Consider the following 27359-nt stretch of genomic DNA (forward strand, 5'->3'; position numbering starts at 1 on the left):
CTTTGGTGCAAACAACTCATTCGTGCAGCCGTCATGATACCTAGGATAAAAGTTGATGTGTGGAGCTTGAGGGCGAGGGTGAGCGGTTCACTTACTGTCCAGTTCAGTGTTGAAATGGGACAGACAATGATTTAAGGCACACTGAATGTGGTATGATGCCCAGTGCCTCTTGGTATTTTATCGCACGCTCAGCCCAAAATGCCGCACCGATGAGACAGGTCAGAGGAGAACAGAGAGGCTGGTACAAGCCGATGCACAGAGCCATATCTCAGCCCAAAGTCGTTGTGATATCTATGAACTACAACAGAAGCTAAAGGGACATGCAGTATCATAAGCTATAGGACCATGAAGCCAGAGTGGGCAAATTATCCTAAGAAGTGGATTAACAAGGTAAATGGATGGTTCCCACTCTGGTGAATCTTTGTTCATCCCAAGGCAAGTTGGCTCATCTCACGCATCATGATATGGGTTCACGCCTACCCAGCCTGGTGCCATTTAAATGAACCCGGATTTTATTGAAAAGCTTCACAATAAATAAGCACTTTTTTTAATACAGCTGTTTCTTAGAAGTAACTATTGAGCTTAACCTGTCAGTGTGGATAAGGTGTCCTTCATCTGCTAAGGACAGGCAGCCTTAACCTTAATGACTGGTGTTTGAATATGAAAAAAGTTCTATTGTCCTGTTTAAATGCAGCAACATCTACAGTTCAACAGCAGATAAAGTCAGGACTTCATAGGTCCCTGTATGCTAGTCGGTAATAAGAGGCTGAATTTATAGTCACAACGAGGGAGTTAAAAGTCTGAGTTATGTCCTAAATCATTGTTTTGCGTCTCTTTACAACATGACAAGGCAGCTGTATTTCTTATTTGTAATTGTTCAGGGCCCACTTGTAAAACTACAGGCACCACTAAGCTCCACTCGTTTCCACAAGCAGGACTCTAAGCTCTGTTGTGTGAAATCATTGCTTTACTCATGGGTGACATTTTTTGTGAATGAAAGCGCCCGACGAATGGAGCAGAAACAAGCAGCCTGACGTAGGAACTTTGTGAAAAGTTCAAACCTCACAAACATGCACGTCCTCTAGTGCTGGTGGTACTCGTTGAGATAGGTGGAGGATTAGGGCAAGTCACAGAGATTGATGAATGTGATTTTGAGAAATGGGACCTAGCAATATAAAATTTAGGATAACATCCTCGCAGTATTCTTTTATGAGATTGACTGTCATTGCTCAGAGATCAAACGGCCCAGAGTGTCATGATAATAAAGGGTATGTGACAGGATGAAGTGGAACCCTACCTAATGGCCACTTAGATGCTGTTGACTCAGCAAGAGATCATTGTGATACAAATTATTCGAAAGGCTTCAATGAATTCATGCAGTATGACGGCAAAAGCACATTTACACCTGGTTAACATGTGCCGGCTGCAGTGCACTTCATTCAGGCTAACTAGAATAAAGTTTTATAGATCAAATAGTATTTAGTTTCAAACCAGAACATAATATAGATATCACCCGTCAGGAACTGGCACACTATCAGCTTGCAAAGCAAACATAAAACCTGTTTAGAAATGAAAAGAGCAGATTGTGAGACGGGAGCAGAGTGGACTGCCTCCGGGCTGTTGTTGATTTCTGCAACTCTGCCCGCGGCTAAGATTCCAGATGGTCTTCATACTCTTTAACTACACTCAACTCAAATGTTTTCTCCAAAATAATTCCCATGGCAACCATTTTTCCCCCCATTCAACGTTTGGCGTCAGTGACCTGTCCTTTTACCTCTTAAACTAAAAGCAATTTTGCGTCTGGGAGATATAATGGTGAGTGAAAGAAATGAGCAGAAACAACAGAAAAGAAAGGCAAAAAGGGGGGGGGGTGACATTGCCTCACTCGTTATGCTGTCGAATTGTGTCATGATAATGTGCCTCAATATGAGAGGAAATTGACTGTGTAAAACCAAATCATCACTGTGGCATGGCTTTCCTTTGTAATGACAATATGTGTCTCCCCGTTCCCATCAGCGTGCATGCCTCCTAAAACGACGCCAGGAAATGAGTCCTGAAGATGACTGCTGGCTGCCACTGAGAGTGATAGAGATGACAGGCAGGGGATCACCACAGGACAACAATGTGCAGAGCATGGCTGGGCGGGACCATTGGATTGGATTATTCGGGACACAAAAGGCAAGGGCTCGCGGGATTCAAGGCCTGGTGGTGAAAATGGCAAATTACAAGATCACATCAGTTGCATGCCTGAACACATTACAGTGGAACAAGCTGAAACATCGGTAGTTAGAGGCTCAGGCTGAAAGATGAAGATAGTTCTGTTGTACAGCTATCGCATCAATGCAGGCCAACGGTTATAAGATGTAATTAGTCTACAGTATTAAAACATCAAAATTATACGACACTAAATATATACACTGCTCGGTTCATTCAAATCTGCACGTAGGTTGTGATGAGAGGTTCTGTTGTCATCACTTCTCTTTGTTGAGCTGCTAGTCACATGTCAACCTGTCACACAATCATTGCTGCTTGGTTTTAATGAAGATGATGATCATGAATTTCAGCCAAGGCTCTTCTGCATTTGGGTGCAAAACAAAATGTAAAATTATACTAAATATTGTTTGGTGCTTCATTTTATATATCTGTACAGTGGAAACCATATTTTTCGTAGGTGACCATTAGCCCAACATAAACAATGAATTGCTGGTGTGTACCATAAATAAACTTGTGTTTGTCCTTGGGTTTTACTATAATATTATCACTCTCAGTCAAGGGAGAAATAAATACAAGAAACATGTCCTCATATATTGTCTGCATTTCCACGACTGGTGCTGATGAATGACTCACCCTATCCAGAAAATAAAAGCAAAACAAGCAGCAGTGAATATTAAAACCAAATACAAAGTGAGTCAGGGACATAAAACCAAACATAACTGAGAGCATTTCATATCTGATAGCAGACTTTCACACCGCCACGGGCAAACACTAACATCTATCCTCGTGAGGACGCTTGACTGTCCACATTAATTCACAGTCCCCTGCAGTGACGCTGCTTACACAGCCTCAGCCCTTTGTTCAGCCTGAACTGAATCCTAACCTCAATGCAGCTGCCTGAAGACGGGAGGGTTGGCCGAGTGCTGTCATTTTGCAGAGTTTCCCAAATTTGAGTTCCACAACTTTGATTTGTTCTTTTTCTTTGACATCAGTGATGGTCGCTGCATTCAGGTTCACTTTAATAAATTACTTTTAGATACTATGGAAAAATAATTAAAAAGAACTGAAATGAATTAATTATGCAAAATTCAGTCATCTTTACTGCACAATGTATTATTTAGCAATTGAACACATTGTCATACATATTCCGAAGTGGTTTGAAGTGGATACATAACTCCATGAAAGCCACACATGAAAATATCAACTATCCCCAACACCCAAAACATTTTGTAGAAAAGCTACAGAAAAAATGTACAATGGACCATAAAATATTTCAAAACTTAGAAGCACAATAACACACAACAATAAATAAGAGATTACAGCCCCAGAAGCACAATGATCCGGCTGTAAGACGGCGCTGAAGACTCGTGCTGCAATATCATATCTGCTTGGACTGCATCCTCACCTCAGAGGAACAGATATCTCCCTGCTTATATTAATTAGCAATGCCTAATAGATTTTAATTATTCCTCTGTTCATCATCTTCACTCATTCTCCTTCTCCGCGATTACTACAACTGGTGATATGCTATTATTTTTCTAATCCATTTTTCCGTGAAGCGCACAGTGAGAATGTCCCACTCACCTCTCCTCAAGCAATTTTTTGGGTTGTCGGAACAATCACATGATTAAATAGAGACAATGATGCAAGTTTCAATTCACAAATTGGAAAAGCTAATCCTCTGCTTAAGATTTCCAGAGGGGGCGGGAGATTGAAGAATCTGCCGAGGGAGCATGTTGGGGAAATTGTGCTATAGGAACTTTCTGCAGGCTTGTGGAGGCATGTATATAAATTCAACAGTTTATTAGGTACACCTAGTATTAATAATTCATTCTGTATTAGGTTTCTGTTATTTTACCTACCCTATAATACCATAAATGGGGCGGACAAAAGGGCAGCATTAATTGCCGGACTGCTGGTCTGGAATGCATTTGTTTTAGCCTGGTGTTCCTAATAAACTGCACACTGAGTACATCTGTGAGGGCCGGAGCAAATAAAGGGAGATGTAAGCGCAGGTGGAGAGTGAATGGATGTGTGACGGCACACTCGTTTTTAAATCAAACCCATCCCATATTTTATTTGCAGTCATTTAAATGGTGATTTATAGAGGATGTGTAGCCGTGCGTGACATTTAGGAAAGGCCTGTCTTTCCCCGTCTGTGTTTCATCAAACTAACCAACCCACTTCCTCCACATGTAATTAGAGAGCCTTTTAATTAGAGCTGAGCCGAAGGATGGCTTGTTATCTGTCATGTCTGCAGTGCGCAACCTCTATGCAGCCATTCACGAGCACCACACAGCCCACTGGAACCACCAGATGAAGCAGGAGAGAGATGGAGAAAGGGTTTATAAAAACGCTATGCAAACGTTTCCTTCTGCATTCACCCAATTCTGTCTCAAATTGTGTGTGATGATAGAAGAAATGTTCCTCCCTGCACCGGGCTATAAGATAGGATTACATGGAATTGACATGTTCTAACTTTCAGTTACAGCCAGCAGAGTCACATGTTTATAAAAAGATAAAAGGGAAATTAAATCCTTGGATCCCTTGGGTCAGACAAGGTTTGTATTTCAAGGTAATTAAATCCAAATGCAATATTGATGCTGTAAATAGTGGTAAATGATGATGCATGTACATCCATCCATTTTAAATATCAGTTTTTCTGGTGGAGTCAACGCTTAGTTTTTTGACAGAGCTCTCAAACAGCCCTGGGTCACTGCTGTGCTGATGTTCTCTCCCCCACGTCTGGAAAAATCTGGAACTTTCTAAGGACGAGTGCTATAACAGATCGAGGAAGCTAAAACAAATGTCTGCACTACTGTTGCACAAATCTTGATGGACTACCTGCCATCAACTTGAAGGTCAGTGACTGACAGTCCACCGTAGACCAACATATCTCCAGCACCAGACTAGCACTTAGTGAAGTGCTCCATTAAGAATTCTAGTGCTGGAGAGAGAGTTTAGTCAAGATCATATCGCCTCTGTCACAAAAGAAAGAAACTACTTCCACCAAGGCCAAACAATCACATATGTCGGATTTTTACATCAAACATTAAACATTTCCGGAGCAGAATTATTGAAAAACGTGAAGGTGAGTGACTAAACCTTCTTTGAAAAGCCCCTTTTCACTGGATCTAAACCGCAGTTGAATGGATTCTTTGCTGGCCAATTCCCCATTCATCCAACAATTCTGGTGAAAACCGGCAGGTGCCTGATGCATGATCTTGCTGACGGATAAATAGACAAGTGAAAACATCACCACCTCAGTGGAGGCTAAAAAAAGACAGAAAAATTACTGACAACGTCCACGTCCATTTCTACGTAATCTTGAAGTGTGCAAATACTGTCACGGTTTTGTCTTGAGTGTTTATTTTCTGCCTCTTTATGAGAGTGTTTCCAGTTTAATTATTTCCTTCTTGTGTTTCATGATGATCCCTTTGTTTATGTTGTTTATGAGTTGTGTCTGTGTGTCATGTTTGCCCACTCCCTGTGTTCTGTTTCCTCTTTTATTTTGTAGTTTCTGCTCCCAGTGTGCTTTCCTTCTTTACTTCCGGTCTTTGTGATTACCTGCACCAGTCCTCATGAGTTCCACCTGTGTCTCTGTGCTTCCCCTTGTCGGTTCCTTGTCGTTATAGCTGTCTTAACGTCTGTCTCACTGCCTGTCGTTATGTTTTTCCTATGCCTTGTCTCCTGCGCTGGCCTGCTCTGCATCCTCTCTGTAAGTTCCTGGTGTTCTCCCCTGTGCTCTTAGTTGTTCTTTCAGTCTAGACTTTTCTGTGAGATTTCACTGTTTGTTGTTTTTTCTCTGGACATTCCTATTCAAAGGGCACCTCCTGTTTAAACTCTGCATCCTGGGTCCATCTGCTTAAACACACCTGACACAAAACGATGTCATATTCTCCTGGCAACCCCAAAAAATGTCAGCATCTAAACAAATGAAAAACCCTAACCTTACCAAAACATCCAAGCTACAGCCGGTGGGTAGATCAGTGCAGACGGGGTCCTACACTGATAGCCTGCAGTGTGAAGAAACAACAGAAGTACTACCCTTTGTATGAACTTTCAATCCAATGCCCTCCAACTCTCCCAGTGGTTTCTTTATGAAACCCTTTGTGAGCTACAAGTTTCTGATCTCTCTGAACCTGGCATGGTCATTAGTGATCAATACACATTAGATATAACTCATAGTAATGCTTGCAATAACAACTTGTAACATCCGGGGGACTGTTTCACAGAAAAAAGCAGCAAAAATCTCGGATCACTTAAGAAAATGTCAGGCAGATGTCTACGACAGGAAACTCATTACTAAGAATCTCAGCATGACTCCCTAAAGTCACCACACTTCAATCAATTTATTTTCAGCAGCGTGCGGTTCCAGGCAGCAGGGAGTTGCTATTATCATAAAAACTCAAATCCCGGTTATTCATAAAACCATTGTAGCTGACCTGATCGGGCACTACATTCACATAAGTGCCTCAATTTCCAAAAGCATTGCTAATCTTAAAGGTCCAAACAACAAAGGGTCCGCCTTTTTCACTCGTGTTTTTCTCATTTTTCAACATTGTTGACAATCTTATCTTAATTGGCTTGAACAACCTCCTAGACTTGACTTTATCTGTATATCATTACCACTTTAAAACAATACATGTTGGAATTTGGCCTTGACAATAAGTAGCAGATAACAAATTATTATAAACAAGGGAATCATCCCTCCCCAAGTCACTCTGCAGGGGAGTAGTGTTCATTTGTGAATTCCAGCTATCACATCCCTCACTAGCTCACCAACACTGACTTTGAACTGGCTTTGCTCCAACTAAAATTAGAGCAAACCCACCCCTCCGCACTAAAAACTGTTACCCCATCAGTAATCGATCCTGAATGAATGGGATTCGTAAAAGGGCAAAACTTATCAAATAACATGACCTAATTATTCAGTTTAATGAAACTGTTAAACAAAAATCTTAAAAACAATTGTGTCCCTAGCTGGTTAAAAAAAAGCCTTTGATAAAGTCAACTATTTGCAACAAAAAAAAAATCTAATTCTGGTAAATCATTGATTAGATATCTAAATACCTATAACCTACTTAGCAGAATAACAATTCATCAAATAAGACATGTCTTCAATATGTCCACCATCCCACTGGGCTTTCCAAATTATGCTAGTGAATTATAATCCATCTCCAAATATACTCATCAAACCTCTAGCGAATAGAAACACAAACAATTATACACATGCTCTCCATACTACTTCAAATTGCTACACCCCATGTTTTAATAACACAGTAATCCCAAGGATTCCTATTCTCTGCCGGGGCTATCTCAACTATTTATTTAACAACCCGTAACACCAGAGCCACACTCATCCAATTGACTGCCAGCATGAAAGCAATCAACTTACACTGGAAGATCAGGGACACGCCAAACATTACTCATGTGTTCAACTTCCTCACGGAGCCCCTCTCAGTAGACTCAGTGGAGACATGTTCATTTCACAGTAACCCCCCAGAGACGCCATGAAACAGATGACGGGCTGCCGTTGGACTCTGCATGCTGATGTGTGTCCAGTAAAAACAATAAAGCATGGAGGCTAATGGTGCAGATAATTGATTGGCGTTTACATCAGCCAATGCCACTGTATGTGCAACTCATCCCTGACAGTGACCGAAGCAGATCAATGGGGACTCATGACACCGGCCTGATCCCTGTTGTCAGAGACTCCTCACCAGCACTTCTGCCTCCGTCTGTGGACTGAACCAATGAATCAGACGTCGCAGGTCCCTGTCTGCCAGTCGGTAACTGGGAGGATTTAAAGTCAGGGGAAGAAGTAAAACATTCAAGAAAAGCTTCCTCTCTGGACACAATATTAGGAAAAAAACTGATATCAGTTTATAATAAGGTTATCGTATTTTCTTTTTTAAACCATTTTTGGCATATACTAAGACAAATTATAAATATTGAGGCATGAAGATTGTTTACTGTAAGACGTTTTTTTTCAGTCAGTCAATCTAGTTGACTTTAAGGTATTTTACAGCTGTAATATTAATCTATACATGGTTTTATATATGTATGTCCGTGTTTTTGAGACGGGCGCTCAACTCAATAAATAACCCAGTGGTATGCATGTCTGAAAATATACCACAATATTGATTTAAATGAAAATCACTTAGATTTGTGATGTCGGCACTTAATGTGTTTTCCGGAGTTTGAGCTCATTTTACAAAGTGACATGATGTTTCCGGGATGATCCAGCAGCAGCCTCCAAAGCAGAGGGAGCTCACAGCTTCTCCCTGATGAAGCCATTTAGCAGAGCTGATGGAACAGCTTCCTTCTGTCACTGCGAACTAAGCAGAAGGCATAAGGAGGGAGGTGAGAGAGAGAGAGAGAGAGTGTGTATGAGAGAGGGAAACAATTAGCCTAGGGGTCCTGGGGATCATAAGTAATAATTTGAGTGAAATTAAGTGGCAGGTTTAACAAGCAGGGATAATTTCACTTTTCGGTTCTTCCCGGGGGAAATCTGGCCTTTAATTGAGTTAACACTTTTTGTTTGGTAAACACTCCTAAAGCAGGCCAAGTCTGCTGCTGTGTCTCATTACAGACACCGAGAATTGGTGTCAGTGCCCAACCATCTCCTACTACCTCTCCGTCTGGACTGCCGTCTCCTCCTCATCCCACACTCCCATTCCCTCAGGTTCATAGCTGCATTTGTTCAGTGTTGGTGTTTCTAGACATCTTTTATTAGGAAATCAGCCTCTTAATGAGCAGGAACGAAAACAAACCATAGTTGGCCATTTAGAAAATAACTTGGGACATTTTTACATACACACCATATGTTTCTACAATTATCAGCTGATGCAACACTAGTAATTTTAGAAGTTATATCCTTTATAGAGCTGTCGTGAAATCTTTTACATTTGTGACAAACCATCTGGTAGATGGATTCATCCTCAGGGCACCACAAACACAACACGTCAACAGCATTTAACAGTTTCACTGAGAGTATTTGAGAGATTTCAGAATGGACCACAGTGGTTGACTATGAAAGATAACCATCCCCCTAGACATGTGGAAAGAGAGTGAAATGTTAGCATAACAAACACAGATTTGTTGGAAGATAATAGGGTTTAATGTAACAGATGAAAAGCTTCAGTAACAAATCCAAGAGTAAAGGCAATCTAAGTTCCAGTGTAGGTCTAATAATCTCATTATCTGCCAGAGAAGAATTTACCTACTTCAGTTAAGAAAAAGAATATACCTTTGTGTTCAAAAGACTTGGGGCACAGTTGAGGGGAGAGGAGGCTTCAACCTCCTGATAATCTGATTTGTAATTATTCTAAAATTAACAAATGTAAAAATTGCCTGTAAACATAAGTGAAAAATCCCAGAGCTGCATGGACTGTGAGTCCTGTTGCAGAATTGTGATCGGTGCACACAAGTGTTTCACAGCCCCTTCAGTCAGGCCCTCTTCAAACTGGTGACAAATCCCAAGTACAAAAACACGAATACAAAGTAACGTTGGATGTGTCTGACACGTTTGCTTCTCAATTTCCTCTTTCCCTCTAACGCATCACCGCTTTCCTGCCTGATCACCCCCCGCCGGCCCACCTAGCGTAGGGAGGAATACAGAAAACATCTGTTGACAGTGCCTCCCGTTGAGTCCATTGTGGTCCATTATTGGAGCTACAGAGAGAGGTGTGGGTGGTAGATTGTTGTTATTTGGACACCGTCCACCCCCACCTCAAAACCCAATTTCCAGCCTGAACCCAGGGTCCTGCGGGGTGTCTCATATTGTGTGGGAAGCCTCTGTGGCGGGGATATTGAGCAGTACAGTAGGTGAACAATGGGAGGCATGCGTAGTAGGTTATGTGCGTTTGCGTGGTGGGAGGATGGGTGGAGGGGGTTGTTATTGTGAAACAGAAGGAAAGCAGTGGCGGCGTCACAGTGCCAGGCAGGACCCAGGATAACAGGGAACTCAATGGAGTGTTAAATGGGAAATCATCTGTTTTCAGCCACAGATTTTATGTCTTGTCTGCTCTCAGTCTGCTACTCCCCCCTCTCGCCCCCCCCCCCCCCCCTCCTCTGTCTTTTTACTTCTTTTTGTCCAACTGATTATTTATTTTTTTATATTTTCCTCCCCGCGATCCTTCCATTCTGTTGTCTGCCTCATCGTGGCCCCTGCAGGCCCTCAGGTTATCTCACACACCGTGGGCAGTTTTCCGCCTCATGTTCACAATGAGCCCATTTGGGTTCACAGTGTCAGTCCAGGGGCCCTCACAGCGTCTCTTTCTGCAGAACCCTCACAGCGTCTCTCAGCAGGACATCTCCATTAGCAACTTGACAAGACCACTGGAGGGAACTTAGAAAACACCCCGCCACCTCCGCCTCCACTGCCATCCCAGACCTCGTTGTCCATTTCCATCTCCCTGCCCGGATACTCTCATCCATTTACAGCCTCAGTTAATGGCTTAACTCATCAAGCGTTATGGCTCTGAAAGGGGATGAGCTGATTGAAAAACACTCCGGATTTGTGATTGTTTTTTATGTTTATTTTTTTATTTTTTTAACACAGTGTTAAATTTAGCAGACGGACGTTAAGTTGGACCCATTCTCCTGCTCGAAGCGCTTGAATAAGTGTGTGATTCAGTCAGAGCTGGCAGCACCATTATCCTTTCAGAAGAGTTAATTGATCCCCCATACTCTCTCTTTGCTTTGAGGGGAGTGGAGGGAAAGAATATCTAACATTTGGGTCTGGGGTGAGATGAGGAAGTGCCAATGGTAGAAATGTATTTGCTCACATAGCTGAGAAAAAAGAAAGCAAAGGAAATCATTTGAAAAGACGACATATTTAGAATACACGTGTCCTATTTAATTTGATGAACTCACTAAAGGATGAAGCTGGCATCGTACGTGTGTATCTATAGGCTGTATCTAAACGTGAAGTTACATTTGCCAAAATCACTGAACCTTTTGCAAAAATGAAATTATGCATTTTTGGGTCATATTTCTGGGAACCGATGTATGGTGAGTAGGACGTGCACTGAAAGATTCAGGGTCCTAGAAAAATTGTATGAGAGAAATTATGCAAAAGTGATTCATTAGTCAGCTACAGCTTCTAGCATATAGTCAATACTGTCTCTTATTATAAAATACTCAGCATTTTCCAACTCAAAGATCTAAATTGACAAACCTTCCACTGTCAAAGTCCAAACAGGGGATTCAAACCCCAAAACACATAAAGTCTCACCTGACATTTGTTCTTAGCTGTGCACTTACCTGATGACTCTACGCATACTTTCTTTTCTTCATCATTAAAGTCATGTTTTGCCCCACCGAAGATGATTCAAAGCTTCACGCCACGAGAGTCACTGGACAAGATGTCTCTTCCTGTACAATCTAAATACTATCCTTCCAGTTTATTACCTTGTAGTGAACAAGTTGATAGCACCGCATGAGATATGTCTTGCATGTTGCTGATGTTACCCCACAGAGCTATAAAAACTGCTCACTTCTTTGCGTCAATTCCTTATTGAATGATTGCTGACAGCGAACATTGACCCGGCAATGTACTAAAGTGCCTGAACTGAGAATCTTTGTATCCTGTGTCTGACTTAATCTTCCTCACAGTGAAGAACCTTCTCCACGACTCCTTAAAGAACTCTGACCGTAGATAGAATAGCAGACGACGCACAAATCAGAATTTTGTATCGCTGTTACATAAATCGTCTGGTATTTTCCACTGAAAAGCCTGTGAAAGTGAAGCTCAGCTCAGGCTAAATTACTAAACAGACTTTTCTTTGTTTCCATGACATTCAAGACGCATACCACTGATCCAACAAATCACGCTTCCACTGTCACTGAACCTGACTTAAGTTTGACTTTACCCTGACAGGAATCCCTGCAGAGACGCAACACATTTATATCAGCCTGTGTTTTATTCAACAGGCAATGAGGTAATGTACTTGGCTGGATTGAAAAAAAAAAGAAAGAGAAATGGCGATGACAGACCATAATAACAACTCTACACCCTGTGTGGGAACTTCATTGTGACCTTCCATATTGTGCATGCAGCAGACAGAATATCCACAAGGTACGACTCCAGTCCCTGAAGCCAAAGGACTATTTATCTGCTTAAACAGCCTCTGTAAACCTGTGAGTGAGCCGTGTGATAAGAGTCTCACACAGTGGAGGGATGAATAGCATTGAAAAGGGAACAAGGCAGCAGAACACCTGGCTTTCTTGGCGTCAGTTTTGATTTTAAACGGTAAAAAAAGCAGCAGCCCCGGGCCGTCAAGCTGCCTTTGTGCTGAAGAATGTCAGAGCATCTTCAGGTCTGTGTCTGATTCAATCAAAGTGTCTGATCTGTCCCTTGACAATGCACCGCAGCTCGAGTGGGGCCTATGTTAGTCAGTGGCTATGTTATGAACTGCATCAGGGTACGAGCTGAAATTCAGTTTCTGATTCTTAGGTTAAATGATTCACCGCATTTCCCCAATCCTATCCTTTACACCACATATCCACAGAACAGGGCTACTGCATTGATGATACATCTATCTCTTTTTACTCTTCATAACCTGAGAACTAGACAAGGTGCAAGTGCCTCAAAGTTCATCTCCCTAATACTAGAGACTGTGGAGTGTATGATTTTTATTCCAGCTTTACACAAACTTTTACTTCATGACTATTTGTATAATTGCCGCTAGTTTGGAATAACTACAGTTGACCTTCAAAGAGGAAAGTAGAGAGAAAAACTAGGGGAGAGAAACTCCACTTTCTTGTTATTTTAAAAGGTTCAAATTGATCTAAACTTTGAAGCTTCTCAAAAAAGTCGGCTCCTCCAAACCAAACTGCAACCGAAAATGATGACTCATGAAAACGAAGACGTCTTCAGACACCCACTTCCACAACTTCTTTTTTAATAATTTTTTTTGTGTAAAAAGTGAATATTAAAATTTTGTTTCGCATAGGACACCGACCTCATTGCCCATTGTGAGTCCTACACTACTTTCTTACCATTTGAACTTTTGTCTATGCCCTTACCCGTCTTCCAAAATGCTTTCTGCTAAAAAGCAGCTTTTGATGAACGCATGAATGCAGCAGATGTTTAGAACAGCACTCACTGTATAGCGGTTATATAAACAGCACATTGATACTATATGCAACATCCTGCACCCAGGTTTTTAACAAAAACGCAGCTAGTGAAGGTGAAACAACAAGATTCAAATTCCGTAGAAGTGAAATTAAAGAAAAACAAAGAAAAACAGCCAAAGAGTTTTATTTGATCTCCCTTAAACCAACAAAAGTGAGTTTTAAGTCTTTAAGGGAGCTTTGCTAATTAAAAAGATTCCTTCTTTGTCTTGAATACTAATGCTGAGGCCTTGAACGGACCGTAGACATGACTATGAGCAGAGCTCTGCCATATTGCTTTAATAGCACAATCCACTGTCGCGTGACTAAGGCACACTGTCAGGACGACTAATAGTCTTAACACTCAAGTGAATCTGATGAGTTTTTACCAGCAAGCAGATAATGAGCATGGAAAGGAATCTGCTGTGAGGATCCCTAGAGAACTACTTTGTACGTCTTGCAAACTTCCCCAGCCTGGGTGGGATCAGGATGTTGTCAGTAATGTGCAATGTAAAATGAAAGAAGTTTAGGATTAGCTGTAGGGTTTAATATGGCCAGAGTGCTGCTGAATCAGGGTGAAACAATATACTGTGGAGTACAGAGGCAATCATTTGATATGCTGCCAACAGTGACCGAAGGCCAGGGTAAACATGGCGCTGCGCAGCACAGCATCCATTCATCAGCTTCCAAGGATCTCCAGAGCTGGTGGACACGCAGACTCCATCGAGTGGGAACCTGGTTGGCACGAAACCACTGCCAATATGTGAACTGAGCATATTCCTCAAGTTTATTTATTTTCTTAATCGCGAGGCAACGCCACGGACACTCCTCCAACCTCTACCACTGTGAGTCAGCAACCTCTGATCCGCTGCACCTGTAGCTCGGTCAGACACACTGAAGGTAGCAGATCTGATGAAGGCTCATTGCAAACTGAAACTATATCATTACAGACGGTATGATGTGTCATTCCAACAAACATGTCAACTGGCTTTATGACTCTGTCATCCAATGTCTTTTATCTGCTGCTACGCTAAAAGCAACACAATAAATTATACTATATATATTGTATAAACTGCACAAATGACACTTGAACCTCTCAATCTTAAAATTTCTCTCAGAATCTTTTCGAAATGTTGGTTTAGGCCTTTAGGAGATTTAAGGTGCTTCTCGAGTGGCCAAACACTAAAGGGGGATTTTGCAGTTGTGTATTGTGCTGGAAAGCTTGCTATTATATTAGGACATTGTAATTTTTCCAACAACATGGCTTAACGCAGAGCAGACTATCCAACATAGCTGCCAAAAACGAGATGCTAAACTGAAGCTCTGCGTGAATGCTCCCTCATCATTAACCCACTCCTGAATCCCAACATGCTGCTGTACAAACTGCAGAAACGATTGAATGACTGATTGAATATAATTGTGGTTAATGGCTTTAAACTGATACTTATGTGCAACTGTTAATCAATGATGGCCAACAGTGATGTTGTCCTGTTTCATTAAGCATTGTAACTAAACTGCAATTGCTAGCTTCATATTGGATTTGTCTAATTCCCCCTTTAAACCCACACATGAAGCTATTTTTCCCTGCACCAATTGTTATATAAAAAAAGTATACAATTGCACAACATTATAACCTAAGATGGAGAGGAGGAGAAATAATTAAAGACGATGGCAATTCAAAGACGGCAAAACTGTAAACTCCAACCTTGTCTGTGATGTGTGGAGCCACTTGTCTCCCACAGTCCTCTGGGCTCACAAAACCCTTGGCTGACACTAAGTGGCTCTCTGGGTTAACTCTGGGCTACTGGAGTCACTGCTCCTCGCACTCACCAGGGCTGCCAAGCATCTCCAGCCACTGGAAATGTAATGCCAGCTGCTGGAATAATGTCCCAGCTACATGTCACTGCCAAATTCCTTCCCCGGCATGTGGACAATACCAGAGCCAGATCCAAGTCTGTGAGCCAGTGAGGGGATGACAGGGAGATGGCTTGATGCACACAGAGAAGCAGATGGAATAAACTAAGCCGAGAGAAGCCTCGTCTAAGAGGGGGGGAGAAGGGCACAGATTGTGGGGCCGCAGCCTAAATATGAAATAACCAAATATTAGCCTCCCGCTAATGAGAAATCCTTCAAACAGTCCGAACCCTAGACAAAGGCTCTGGAAGCATTTCAAAGCCACAGCACCAGCCTCATCCGGGCATATCCCACAATGCAACATAAGAGCTGCGTGCCTTGGACAACAGTTAGGCCACGGAGGGTAGCATGATCTGGGTATCAAACAGACATGCAGGCAGATTTGTGTTCTCTGAGCTGATTGTTTGTGGGTGTGTGATTTGATGGGTCCATAAAATGGGTCCCCCCACCCGCCCTTCCAAACCTCAACTCTGCCCAAGGGTCAGCACCCAGGTTCCCACCCACCCTCCAAACAAACCTTCCCGCCCCCCTTTTGACTTACTCGACACTTAAATCAGTACAGGCCATGTTTCTGCCATTCAACTGGGTCTCCACTGAGACGGCATGACTGACAGGCTGGAACAGGAACAGGCCAGATAAAGGCGAAACACCCGTCTCTCAATCTCTCCACAAGCCTCAGCCTATTCCAGTTCACAAATCGACTCCCACCCACCAACTCACTCACACACAAACACACACACGTATCTCAAAACAAAGAGTTGTGCAACAAAAGCATGAACATAATCCACAAGAGACACCGACTCCATTTACACCTGACATCCAAAATCTCATCTTGAATCCAGATTGTAACTGAATGCATTTACACCCATGGTATTAATGTGTATATCTGGTGTCCACATTGAGATCTAACAGAGATCAAATCACCCGGTCCACATCCTCATCTCATTTGTGCAGGTTAAGAAAAATAAGCAGTAACAAAGAGTTGGAAGAAGAATTGAAGATGATGGTATCCATCACTGAAGTTCACTCATCTACACTCCGTCCACATGATTGGTTAAAGGGATGATTGAGTTGAGGACTTCATGTGTTTATTGGCTAATGGCTGCTATAATGGTGTGCCGGACACACACAAAGTAGTCTAAAACCCTTTCATTGTAGACATTTTATTAAATAAATGATCATCGTTGTATTAATCATTTTATTCAATGATTATCAGCTAGCAATAATAAGTGCAAAATGTTTATCCATTTTCAAATGTCACTATAGAGAGAAAGAAGATTCTAAAGAAATGTGTTGATGAAAAGAACAAATTTGAAGAACTGAGTTTGTCGATTCCTTCTTGAGCTTGGAAGTAACGGTTTTACTAGTTACTGGTCTTCATCCTGTTGTTTTCAGCCACATCACATTGCCTTTACCAACAGATGGAGTTTGTGTCATGTGCTTTAAGTTTGGATTGTAGATTAGTCAAATGAAACTGTGTGCGAAATTTGAAAAAGTACATATATCACAGAATTGGGAGTATTAATTCATATTTGTGTGTACGCATGAACATAAAAATGCACATTGTTATGTCCCAAATGGCATCCAATGCTTGATTAAAATTCATTAAAAAAATATTAAAAAAATATACATATACTTAGTAGGTACACTGGAAGCCACATACTAATAGCAAAGTGATATTTCCCATACAACCCACTTGTATACTTTCCCATCATATTCCATGAGTGGTGCTCAGATAGCACGAATCCTGGAATATGCCTGATGTCTGAGTGACGTTTTTTATAACTCTGTTTGGATCTGACTTTAAAATGGTATCTGTCAAAAAGGAAATAGCTTTCCATCACTGCCCCATTTAAAATGTAGCCACAGGTAAAGCACATTTATGGTAATATGGAAATAGAAATGATTCAGCGGCGGGGGTGTGGCTCTGAATACCAACTGTGTTTTGCAGCTGCAACAAACAAAGAGACAACCTTGATGACTGAAAGGTCAGAACGTCTGCGTGGACCGGGCTGAAAGTTAACATCGCCGCCTTCCAACTTATGACAAGGAGATAAATGCAGGAATTACAGTCGTGCCTGAGTGTTTTTTTGAACTTGTTTCAATTTTGCAGTGCACACAATGAATCAGACAGCAGCTGAGGCAATTAACAAGGACAGACATTATGGTAATGAGAGCGTGGAGCTTGTAAGGTCACCCTCGTTGCGCATGTTAAGCCACGACTCAGGGCAGGGATTCTCCGTCACCTGAGTCGCCGACGGCAGCATAAAGGGATGAGGTGCAGAATTGGCTTACCCAATCTGTCACACACAGGCATGTGCTAGAAAGGAGGAAATCTCTGGGCCAGACTGCACGGGCTTATTTAATTGTCTCCGTGATTTGGTGGAGTGACACCGGATGCTGAGTTTTACAGCTTCAGTGGGAAAGGATGCAGCCGGGTGGTGTGCAGGATGGGAACAAATAAATAGTCAGGCAGATAAGCAAGGGAGGGAATGAAGTGGTAAAATAAATTAGTGATATAAAGAATCGATGCGCTGCACCTCGATGGAAAAGGCTGCTGATTAAAAATATCAGACAGCATACAATCTTCAGCTTTGTGGCATGTAGAAAAATAAAAACTAATTGGACTACAAGTAACAATTGATTCTATCATCTAATTATTTCCAAGGACAATGATAAAACTTCTCATTTAGCACTAAAACCTATTTCGTTTGAATATACCATTGATTCTCCCTCACTAAGTCGTTTTGATACTTTTCCTCATTTATGGTTTACACAAGCCTCGATGCTTATGTCCTTGTGGATGTTTTGATATATAATATAATAATGCAATGTCATAGTGACAGTTGAATAATGCATTTTCAAATACATGATGTCATTTTCTCATAAATATAGGCAGAGGTCCCAGTGTGTGCATCATTCGTGGACAAATATTTTTTTTCAATGTCTCTTTTAGTCCAGGTCCTTGTTGATCTTGAGATTTGATCTTTTTCTGAACAGCTCCTAAAGTTAAATCACATGGAAATTATATTCCCAAAGAATTTTGTGAAAATTCACCCAAGCAATTTGTGTGTTGTTTTCTACCCAAACACATGCACACACAGGAGGGCAGGGAGAATATAATGAATCATTTCAGAAACTGTGTTGTTGACTATTTCCTGTTTTATTCTTTTTTTGAGAGTTGACTAAAAATAAACTGCATCATGTTTGTGTAAGTGACATCACCTGTTAATGATGCAGAGACGTGACAATTTATAGGTGCAGCCACATTCCAGTGAAAAGACAAAGGATGATGAATTGGATTTTTGCAGGGAATAAAAAATACAGTTTCATGCTTTGATTGGGACCTTTACTAGAATACAATTTATTGCTGCATCCTCTGTCAATGTTGATGATGGATCTCTTTTCAGTCTCTGAACAGCGGACCTGCCAGAACCACTGATATAGGGATTAGTAAATTAGTGCTTTCAGACCCAGCCTGTAGTAAATACTGTGCTGGCTCACTAATCGTAATTAACAACAAAGCCACTGTGGAGCAATTTATGCAACAGCAAAGCAGTGTTATATAATCAAGGAAACACAGTAACACAACTCTATCAGAGTCAGCAGTGTCAGGTTGGTTTGTAAATGGTCAACAACTGAGGGAAAAACGCCCAGTGAACAAATCAAGTGATCACAGCGCTTCCAATAAACTCGATGTTTTTACTCTTATTTACTGCTGGCGTCAATGTTTGAGTGCACTGGGTACTTATCGCAGAAAACAGTGCAATTTGCAAGATTACGCTATGCCTGGAAGTGAAATCTTTCAACTTAGCTTTTCCTGTCATCGTAAACTCTACAGATACTTCAGCTCTAAACTTATGATTATTATTGAGACATGCTGTTTGGGGGGATGATCGCACCAGGTTCAAAGGAAAGTAATTCAGAGTGTAAAAATCGTTAAGGGAAGATGTTCAATGACTGGACTAAAATGTCCTTTGGGTATGGACATGAATGTAATCAGTCTCTAATGAACAGGCATATTTCAGAGAAAAATGAAAACAACTGAAGGCAATTAAAACAAAAAGATGTATTTCTTTAAAGCTTCTTTTAAGAACTCTCCTTTTCAGAGGGCAGATATCTGCATCATGTCCTGACAAATACAGAATTTGAGTCATTGTATTTTCTAAGATTATAACATTAATGTCACTGACCGATATAAATGTCTGATTGACATTTTGTGTTTCCAATGTGCAAACTGTTATCACTGCAGATTTAACTATTGAGAGTGAAGCATTTAGCCAAGGTGCTGAGAGCCGAAGCAGTGCGGGGGGGGGGGAGTCGCTGGACTGCTCACTCGGAGCAATCTGTCATGATCTGCCGGGCCATAAGCTACAGCACATCAGCAGTTCACCACTTAAGCACACACAACCGTAAATACAGCACACAAATGAAGCCGTTAATCAAAGGTTTATGGAACCTTTCACCATGTCAATATGCATTAGCTGCTGACTGATTGCCATTTGTCTAATTAATCAGTCCCCACCTTCAAACTCATATGCCATTAATTCCCTGATGAGCAGGGTCACAGCACACTCCTCGCACATAAATCTTTTTCCTGTCACTGATCCAAAAATAAACCGCCTCGCCTGATGAGTCTCTCCAGCACAGCGTGGAGTCGGGGAGACGAATGCGAACACAAAGACTATTTTCGTTTCGCTTCCGCTTCGTGCAGACTTGAGACATCAACTCCGGGACTCCGCGTCGCGGCTCGAGTCGCTATAAAGGCGCTCCCTGAGCTTTTTGTGTTTTGAAAAGGTCCGGTCATTACACACGGACCACTTCGGTCTCAAGTGGGAAACGAAATTGATTCCGGCCGCAAACCCAACAAAAGGGGCTTAGACGGAGTAACACCCACTCTCCGATATCAATCCAGGAACATGACTCGACAATATCTCGCCGCTTTAGAAAAAGAAATAGGAAAGAAAAAGGATTCTGTTATTCCTCAGCGGTAAGCCACTGTTTTCAATCAGCAGCCAACATTTGGCCACAGCCGGCGCCGGGGCTATACAACTGAAGTCAGACTAAGCGGCTGCAACATTTAACACCTCAACATTTCCGGGATTAAAACACAAGTGCAGATTTTACTTCTGCCTTCCCTTCACCCACTCTGTCTTTCTTCTTCTCCTTTTCATTCATCCCCCTCATCTCATTTCTCCCCCCTCCTCTTATTCTCCTTCTTATTCCCTGTCTCTGGTGGGTTGATCTTTTTTTGGCAGGGTTCCCAGATAAGAGATTGGTATGAAAGCTGCGTGGAGGAACAGTTATTACAGGCAGTGTGCTCTGATCACAGACGTTTCAGATCACAGCCAAAGAGACTCTTCTTATCACACCCAGGGGCTCACAGCTCGGGGCACCGAGGTTTTCTATTTGACTCCCACAGATGACTGGAAAGTTACAGTAAGAGAAGTCACTGCATATTCACCTGAACAAGTCTATCACGTCAGGAACAATACTTGATATCTTAAGCGACTTCACATCTGCAAAAAAAAACAGCAGGGAAACAGTGGAGGACGATCCCTTCCATATTGAATTTTTTGGTCAATTTTGGAAAATAATGGATGTGTTGTGCAAGTTTCAAACCTAAACCAAGCCCTAAGGAGAGAACCACAATTTCGAAGCATCTCTGCATTTCACAGAAAAGAAAAAACATTGTTTTTTGACAAACCCTAAATATACACAGAGAGCATAGAACAACAAGCCCCTGCATTTTAATGCTCCCCATATATTTTCCTTCCTCTGCATGTTTACACCTCATACAAACCAAACGCTGCTGCTGTAGCGGAAATGGTCGCCAGCTCACACCACTACTGCATATTCCACCGTCTTGTGTTTTATAACTGGTAACAGATACTCTGCACAGCATCAACATCAAACCTTTTCTGTCTGTTTTTTCGGATAAGCAAAAGGGATAAAAAAATGTTTGTGTGTTTCTGAGCAACCATGAAATACGGACATACAAGACACACTTGAGTACACACGGATTTGCTTTAAGTAACCGTAAAGAACATGAACTACATGAACTTTCCTTGATGAACATGTAATGGGTCAGTGTGAGTTTGCTGAGGAGATAAACATCGAGCCCATAAAAGGGATTAAACCCTTCATTCATATGTCAATGAGACTCACGGTCATGAAGCCGTCCAGTAGACCAGAGTCAGGTTTCGGGGGGGCCTGCAGTCGCTCCATGGACCACTTCTCGATGATGGAGGCCACTTGGCTATTCTCAGTGTTGAGGATCCTGAAGCCCGTCATGTTCACACCACTGAATCGGTAAGGCTCCACATCCAGCGCAAACAGATCCTAGAGAAGAGGACCACACATTCAAGACAGAGCACACAGACATGTCCTTCACAATGACTTAACTACGGTAATGTTCCTAAGTCAGTCAAACAAACACAGAAAGAGAAAGATTCAAAAAGACCTATGAGACAAACTGTGATCTAAAAATGTGGGCTATACAAATATAAGTTGATTGGTTGATTGAAATAACCCTACAAGTCATACATCATATTCAATGACAAGAGTCTGCTTTGAAGCCTTTTCAGACCTTTGGAGAGAGCAAGTCTAGCAGCTCCCTGCCAACTCCAGCCTCTGTGCTATTGGCTTACATCCTGAACTGAGCCCTACTGTCTATACAACTGCAGAGTGGAAGGTGTTAGTAGACATGGTGCCTGGCAGTGGAAGTGAATGAACCTGGGTGATTTAAGAAAGAAAATCAACATCCAACAAGGTTCAACTGAGGTTAATTTTACTGAGATTACAGCGTCAATGTATTTGTGATTTTTCAAATAAATAAAAAGTTGACAGTGTGATGATCACCATCAGAAACTGGGTTACTGATCAAACCTGCCATACTGCATCAGAAAAGGAAAAAAAAAAAACAGTAACACAAGGTAGGCTAAGTGAACAGTAAAGAGAAATCTGGCAGCAAAAGGGCTGACATATGTGGCCTCAGTATGGCTGGGATGTTCACTCTGCTGGGAGAATTAGGCTGTCAGCACTGGACTCTGTGTGCCAAACAACCGTGGGGAATGACAAGACACCCCTCGGTCTGTTCCTGCCTCCCCGGCCTTATTCCTGGTTGTGTTTTACTGCTCATCTTCTCTTAATTATCTCGTTCAAACTGTTCCAGGTTGAATGAGAGGAACATTTAGATGTCTTGTTTCAAAAATAAAAAAAACTAGGGCTACGTTGTAGCACTAACGGGCCCGAGCACAGGCAATTTCAAGTCTGTTGCGGTCGGGGAAGAGAGAACGTTCGATGACCAAGCGCTCGTCTCCACATTGCCTGCGTTTGCCCTGTGCGGCAAGGAAGATCGCTCCACTTCTTCTGGCCAGCCGCTGGTGCTGAACTAGAGGTAAGTAACCTTGAAACTATCCAACATAACCTATTGCTTTATCTATCATCATATGCTTACATGCCTCAAGTTTTTTGTAATATGTAATTGTTATAAAAGTTACCGTTTATTTATCACGTCTAATGAACAGATTGAAGCAAGATAACTCGACAGTCTTGTTTTGGTTGTGACATTATTTTTTTTAATGAGTTACTATCAATACGCTACACGTGTACGTTTCATGTGATAGTAACTGTTTCACCAATATTCTGATACAGGATGGTATATCCGCCATTACTATTTTCACATTGTTTATTTAGTCTGTCATGGAGTTGTAGAGTGAATTAGACAGTAGTGATAACATTATAATGTCCACACATCAGTGTTGTAAACACTTCTCCAATTAATTATATAATTATGTTTTCACACTGAGGGAAGTGGAGAGACTTGATGTGGACTGTTATCAACAGCTCTGTGGGAGATCATCACCTTGAATATTACAGATGAGGTAGAAAGACATTTTATCTATGTGTACAATGTTGTATTTCTTTGTCACGTTTTATCAAAAGCGATTTAAAGTATGTGCATTTAACCATTAGGATACAAACCCAGACCCTAGTACATCGGTTCTAGCTGAAATAAGTAGTGCTTCATAAACAACACAAAACATTCATAACAGTACGCTTCTGCTCCTCATTAATGCAGCTCCTGATGTCCCCAGCAGCAACATGGTGGAGATCTGCAGCTTCATGCTGGTCAACTGGAAGACAACTGATTAAGATTAAAAGATTAAGATTAAAATCCATTTATTCATCCCAAACACATGCACAGACATGCAAAGGCACACTCATGCAGGTAGGGAAATTTAATCGCTGCTTTTTACCCATCTGGTGCAGGACACACAGAGCAGTGAGCGACCATGTACGGCGCTCGGGGGAGCAGATGTTGGGGGAGTGAGGTGCCTTGCTCATGGGCACTAGAGAGGGTAGGGAGACTCTTGGATTTTTGGACAGATCAATCCAGGTTCGACTTTTGTTGTCTCTCCATGGAGTCGAACCAAAGACGAACCAGAGACCTTCTCTGCCCATAGTCCAAGTTTCTGCCACTCGACCACCGCCTCTCCTCATGCATCATCAAACTAGTAATCTACACATCACTCCATGCGTTGCTCCCTTAACTACAGATGGCCTGCGAATGTCATGGAGTTTTACAGTGAATTAGACAGTTTAGGTATGATTTTAATCTCCACACATCAGTGTTGTAAACAGTTCTCAAATTAATTATAGAATTATGTTTTCACACTGAGAGAAGTGGAAAGACTTGATTTGGACTGTTATCAATAGGTCTGTGGGAGATTATCACCTTGAATAGTACTGATGAGGTAGAAAGACATTTTATGTATTTGTACAATGTTGTATTTCTTTCAGCACTTTTATCAGAAGGGACTTAAAATATGTACATTTCACCATGAGGATATAAACCAAGACCACAGTACAACAGTTCTATCTGAAATCTGTTGTGCTTTATACACAACACAAAACATTCTTTAACAGTGCGTTTTTTCTCTTCATAGATGAAGAACTGCAGCACCTGATGTCCTCAGCAGCAACATGGTGGAGATCTGATTTGATACACTTTAGATAAGAACCCAGTGTTTTATATTTCTGCTTTGCCATAAGAGACAGAACATGGTCATCACAGCTGTGTCCTTCAGGCTCGTCTGTCCCTAATAAAATGATAGGAAACATGAAAGTGATCGTCATTATTGTAGAGGAAGAGTTACATATGAACAAAGTGTGTAATCTTATTTTCTGTGGATATTCAACTGTGTATTTGAATATGCTTTTGGATTAAAACGTGCACTACCATGACAATGAATGTTTTTAATGGAGCTATTTCACATTAAAAGTATTGCATTATAATTTAATACATTATGTATTATGTGCAATACTTTGATTGTTTTTAAGTAATGAAATCAGGTCTGTACCTGGAGTCAGTGTTCAGTCTGGTTGGATTCAAGTTGTGTGTCAAGTTGGACCTTCTAGAGGAACATGAAACCAATACACAGATATGTAAAGTCATACATGGGCCAGGTTAAGTAATTAACAGACTTTTAAATGGTAAAAATAAAATATTAGTTCAAAGTTAATCAGAGCATAATCATTTCAGATTAGGAAATAGGTAGTGCATATAAACCCACAACTCTGTATGACACTGTCTGTTCTAGTAAAGTTACAAGGCTATGACTTACTCATATTTAACAAAAGAATTCAGTGAAGTCTGTCTGAGATTAACGATTTAAATACTGAAGGTGGGAGACACGGTTATTTTTCACTGTAACACGTGACAGGACATCAACACCGTGACTCTGAATAAAGAGCCTTAAAAGACGTAGTGCTCCTTTGAACAGCTGCTCTTACAATGTGTAGCAAGTGCTAAATCTCCATTAGTATAATAGTAACAAAAATCACCCTTTACATAATTGAACATATATTTTCCATGTGAACCCCTTTAACACAGTTCAATTCAGGAGCAAAATATAATTTATACAGTATTTATTAGAGCTAGTATTAGTAAACAGATCAAACAAATGCAGTACAACACATCACACATCCACAGTGTCTCTTTTGCTTATCATCACAGTCAGTCAGAAGTGTCCGTTTAACTTACGTAGCAGTTGAGAGATGCTTCGTTGGAGGTAGCAGGAGCTAGCTCATAGCCAGTGCTGCTGTTGAGAGCGGCAGAGTTCACACAGGAAAAGACACGACGGACGGGGGAAAAAAGCTTTGAGTCCCACACTCTAACCTGCTGAGCGAACAACGTCCACAGTGACTCCGCCGCCGTCCTCTCATCCAGACTCGCCAACCGTTCTCCGGTTCTTCGTGATACACAGCTCCGCAGCTTGTGACGACGTAACTCATGAGGCGTTCACTTGCAGCTGTGTTAAATGCAGCTTCGTTTGTCATGGCGAGTTGAAGAAGTCTGCTGCAAAGCTATGAATAATCCGCATGATGAAAACTCACAGCAATGTTATGCCTACATTATCAATATATTGAGACCCATGTGACACAGTTTGACATGGTTTAGCAAAGTGAATGAGGAGAAATACATCCAAGTGTGAGACGTAACAAACCGAAAGCGGTCTCATGCTGCGTTCAGGGTAACTCTGTTAAAATGGGTTTCATAGGTCATGATGAGCTGATGAACTTTGATGCCACGCCATTAACAATCTGCATGATGAAAAGTCACAATAATGTTATGCCTACATTATCAATATCTTGAGACCAATTTGACACAGTTTGACATGGTTTAGTAAAGTGGCTGGAGGGAAATACATCAAAGAGTAAGATGACCAAAACAAGACATTTCCTGATGCCACCAGGGGGCGCTTTCCTTTTAAGTCATGATTTCTAGGTAGATGTCTTCCGGTCGCGACTCTTGTCTTATATGTGTAGTTTGGAGTCGATTGGACAAAATATGTCTAAGTTACAGAAGCTCGCTTATATTGGCGTTTAGTCGAACTTTGAGACCTCACCACGGTCACACGGTATGATGAAAAGTTTAAATTCTGATAACTTTAGATCTTCATCTTGTTTTGTAGAGTCTCATCTAATTTTTAAGTTGATCTGATGAAAGCTGTCTGAGTAGTACATAAAAACATAACACGTACCAAAATAAGACATTTCGCGTTACCACCAGGGGGCGCTGTGATTGTAAGTCACAATTTCTGCACCCATGTCTTCTGGTGGCGACTCTTGTCGAATGTGTCTAGTTTGGACTCAATTGGACAAAATATGTCTGAAATATGGAAGCTTGTGTTTTGATGGCGTTTCATCAAACTTTAACGCCACACCACGGTCAGACGGTTTTGCTAAAACGTAATCCTTCAATAACTTTAGATCTCCAATTTGTTGTGATGACGATCGTCTAAATTTGAAGTTGATCTGATGAAAGCTGTACGACAAGTACATCAAAGAAAAAATATGGAATATGACCAAAATGGCCACTAAAGTCAAACTGGCGGGCTTCCTGTTGCATTATTCATAATGCACTGATGGACTTTTTTGTGCATCTAGTCATGATACACAATAATCTTTGTTTTTTTTGAGGATCGGTGAATGCTAAATGAGGGGCTTTTCCGTAGGTGGCGCTCTTGAGCCATTTTGCCACGCCCTTTTCAAAATACTCCAGAATACGTAATTTTACGCCGCCTTCGAATTTACTGCAAACTCCTACAACTTTTTGAGCACATTAAAGCCCTCAAAAAGCCAATTCATTTAAGCTAAGAAAAATAATAATAATAATAATAATAACTAGGGCTACGTTGTAGCACTAACGGGCCCGAGCACAGGCAATTTCAAGTCTGTTGCGGTCGGGGAAGAGAGAACGTTCGATGACCAAGCGCTCGTCTCCACATTGCCTGCGTTTGCCCTGTGCGGCAAGGAAGATCGCTCCACTTCTTCTGGCCAGCCGCTGGTGCTGAACTAGAGGTAAGTAACCTTGAAACTATCCAACATAACCTATTGCTTTATCTATCATCATATGCTTACATGCCTCAAGTTTTTTGTAATATGTAATTGTTATAAAAGTTACCGTTTATTTATCACGTCTAATGAACAGATTGAAGCAAGATAACTCGACAGTCTTGTTTTGGTTGTGACATTATTTTTTTTAATGAGTTACTATCAATACGCTACACGTGTACGTTTCATGTGATAGTAACTGTTTCACC

General features: G+C 41.4%; 1 protein-coding gene across 3 annotated transcripts in view; it reads right to left on the reverse strand.

The window, feature by feature from the left end:
* Positions 1-27359, reverse strand: part of grik2 (glutamate receptor, ionotropic, kainate 2) — a 221194-nt gene that overhangs the window by 97183 nt on the left and 96652 nt on the right. For all 3 annotated transcript variants that reach the window (XM_062399698.1, XM_062399699.1, XM_062399700.1), the window contains exon 6: positions 21418-21591. In XM_062399698.1, the coding sequence (XP_062255682.1) occupies positions 21418-21591 (174 nt within the window). The remainder of the gene's footprint in view (positions 1-21417; positions 21592-27359) is intronic.

This window comes from Platichthys flesus, chromosome 11 (genome assembly GCF_949316205.1).
Source record: "Platichthys flesus chromosome 11, fPlaFle2.1, whole genome shotgun sequence".
Classification (NCBI taxonomy): Eukaryota; Metazoa; Chordata; class Actinopteri; order Pleuronectiformes; family Pleuronectidae; genus Platichthys; species Platichthys flesus.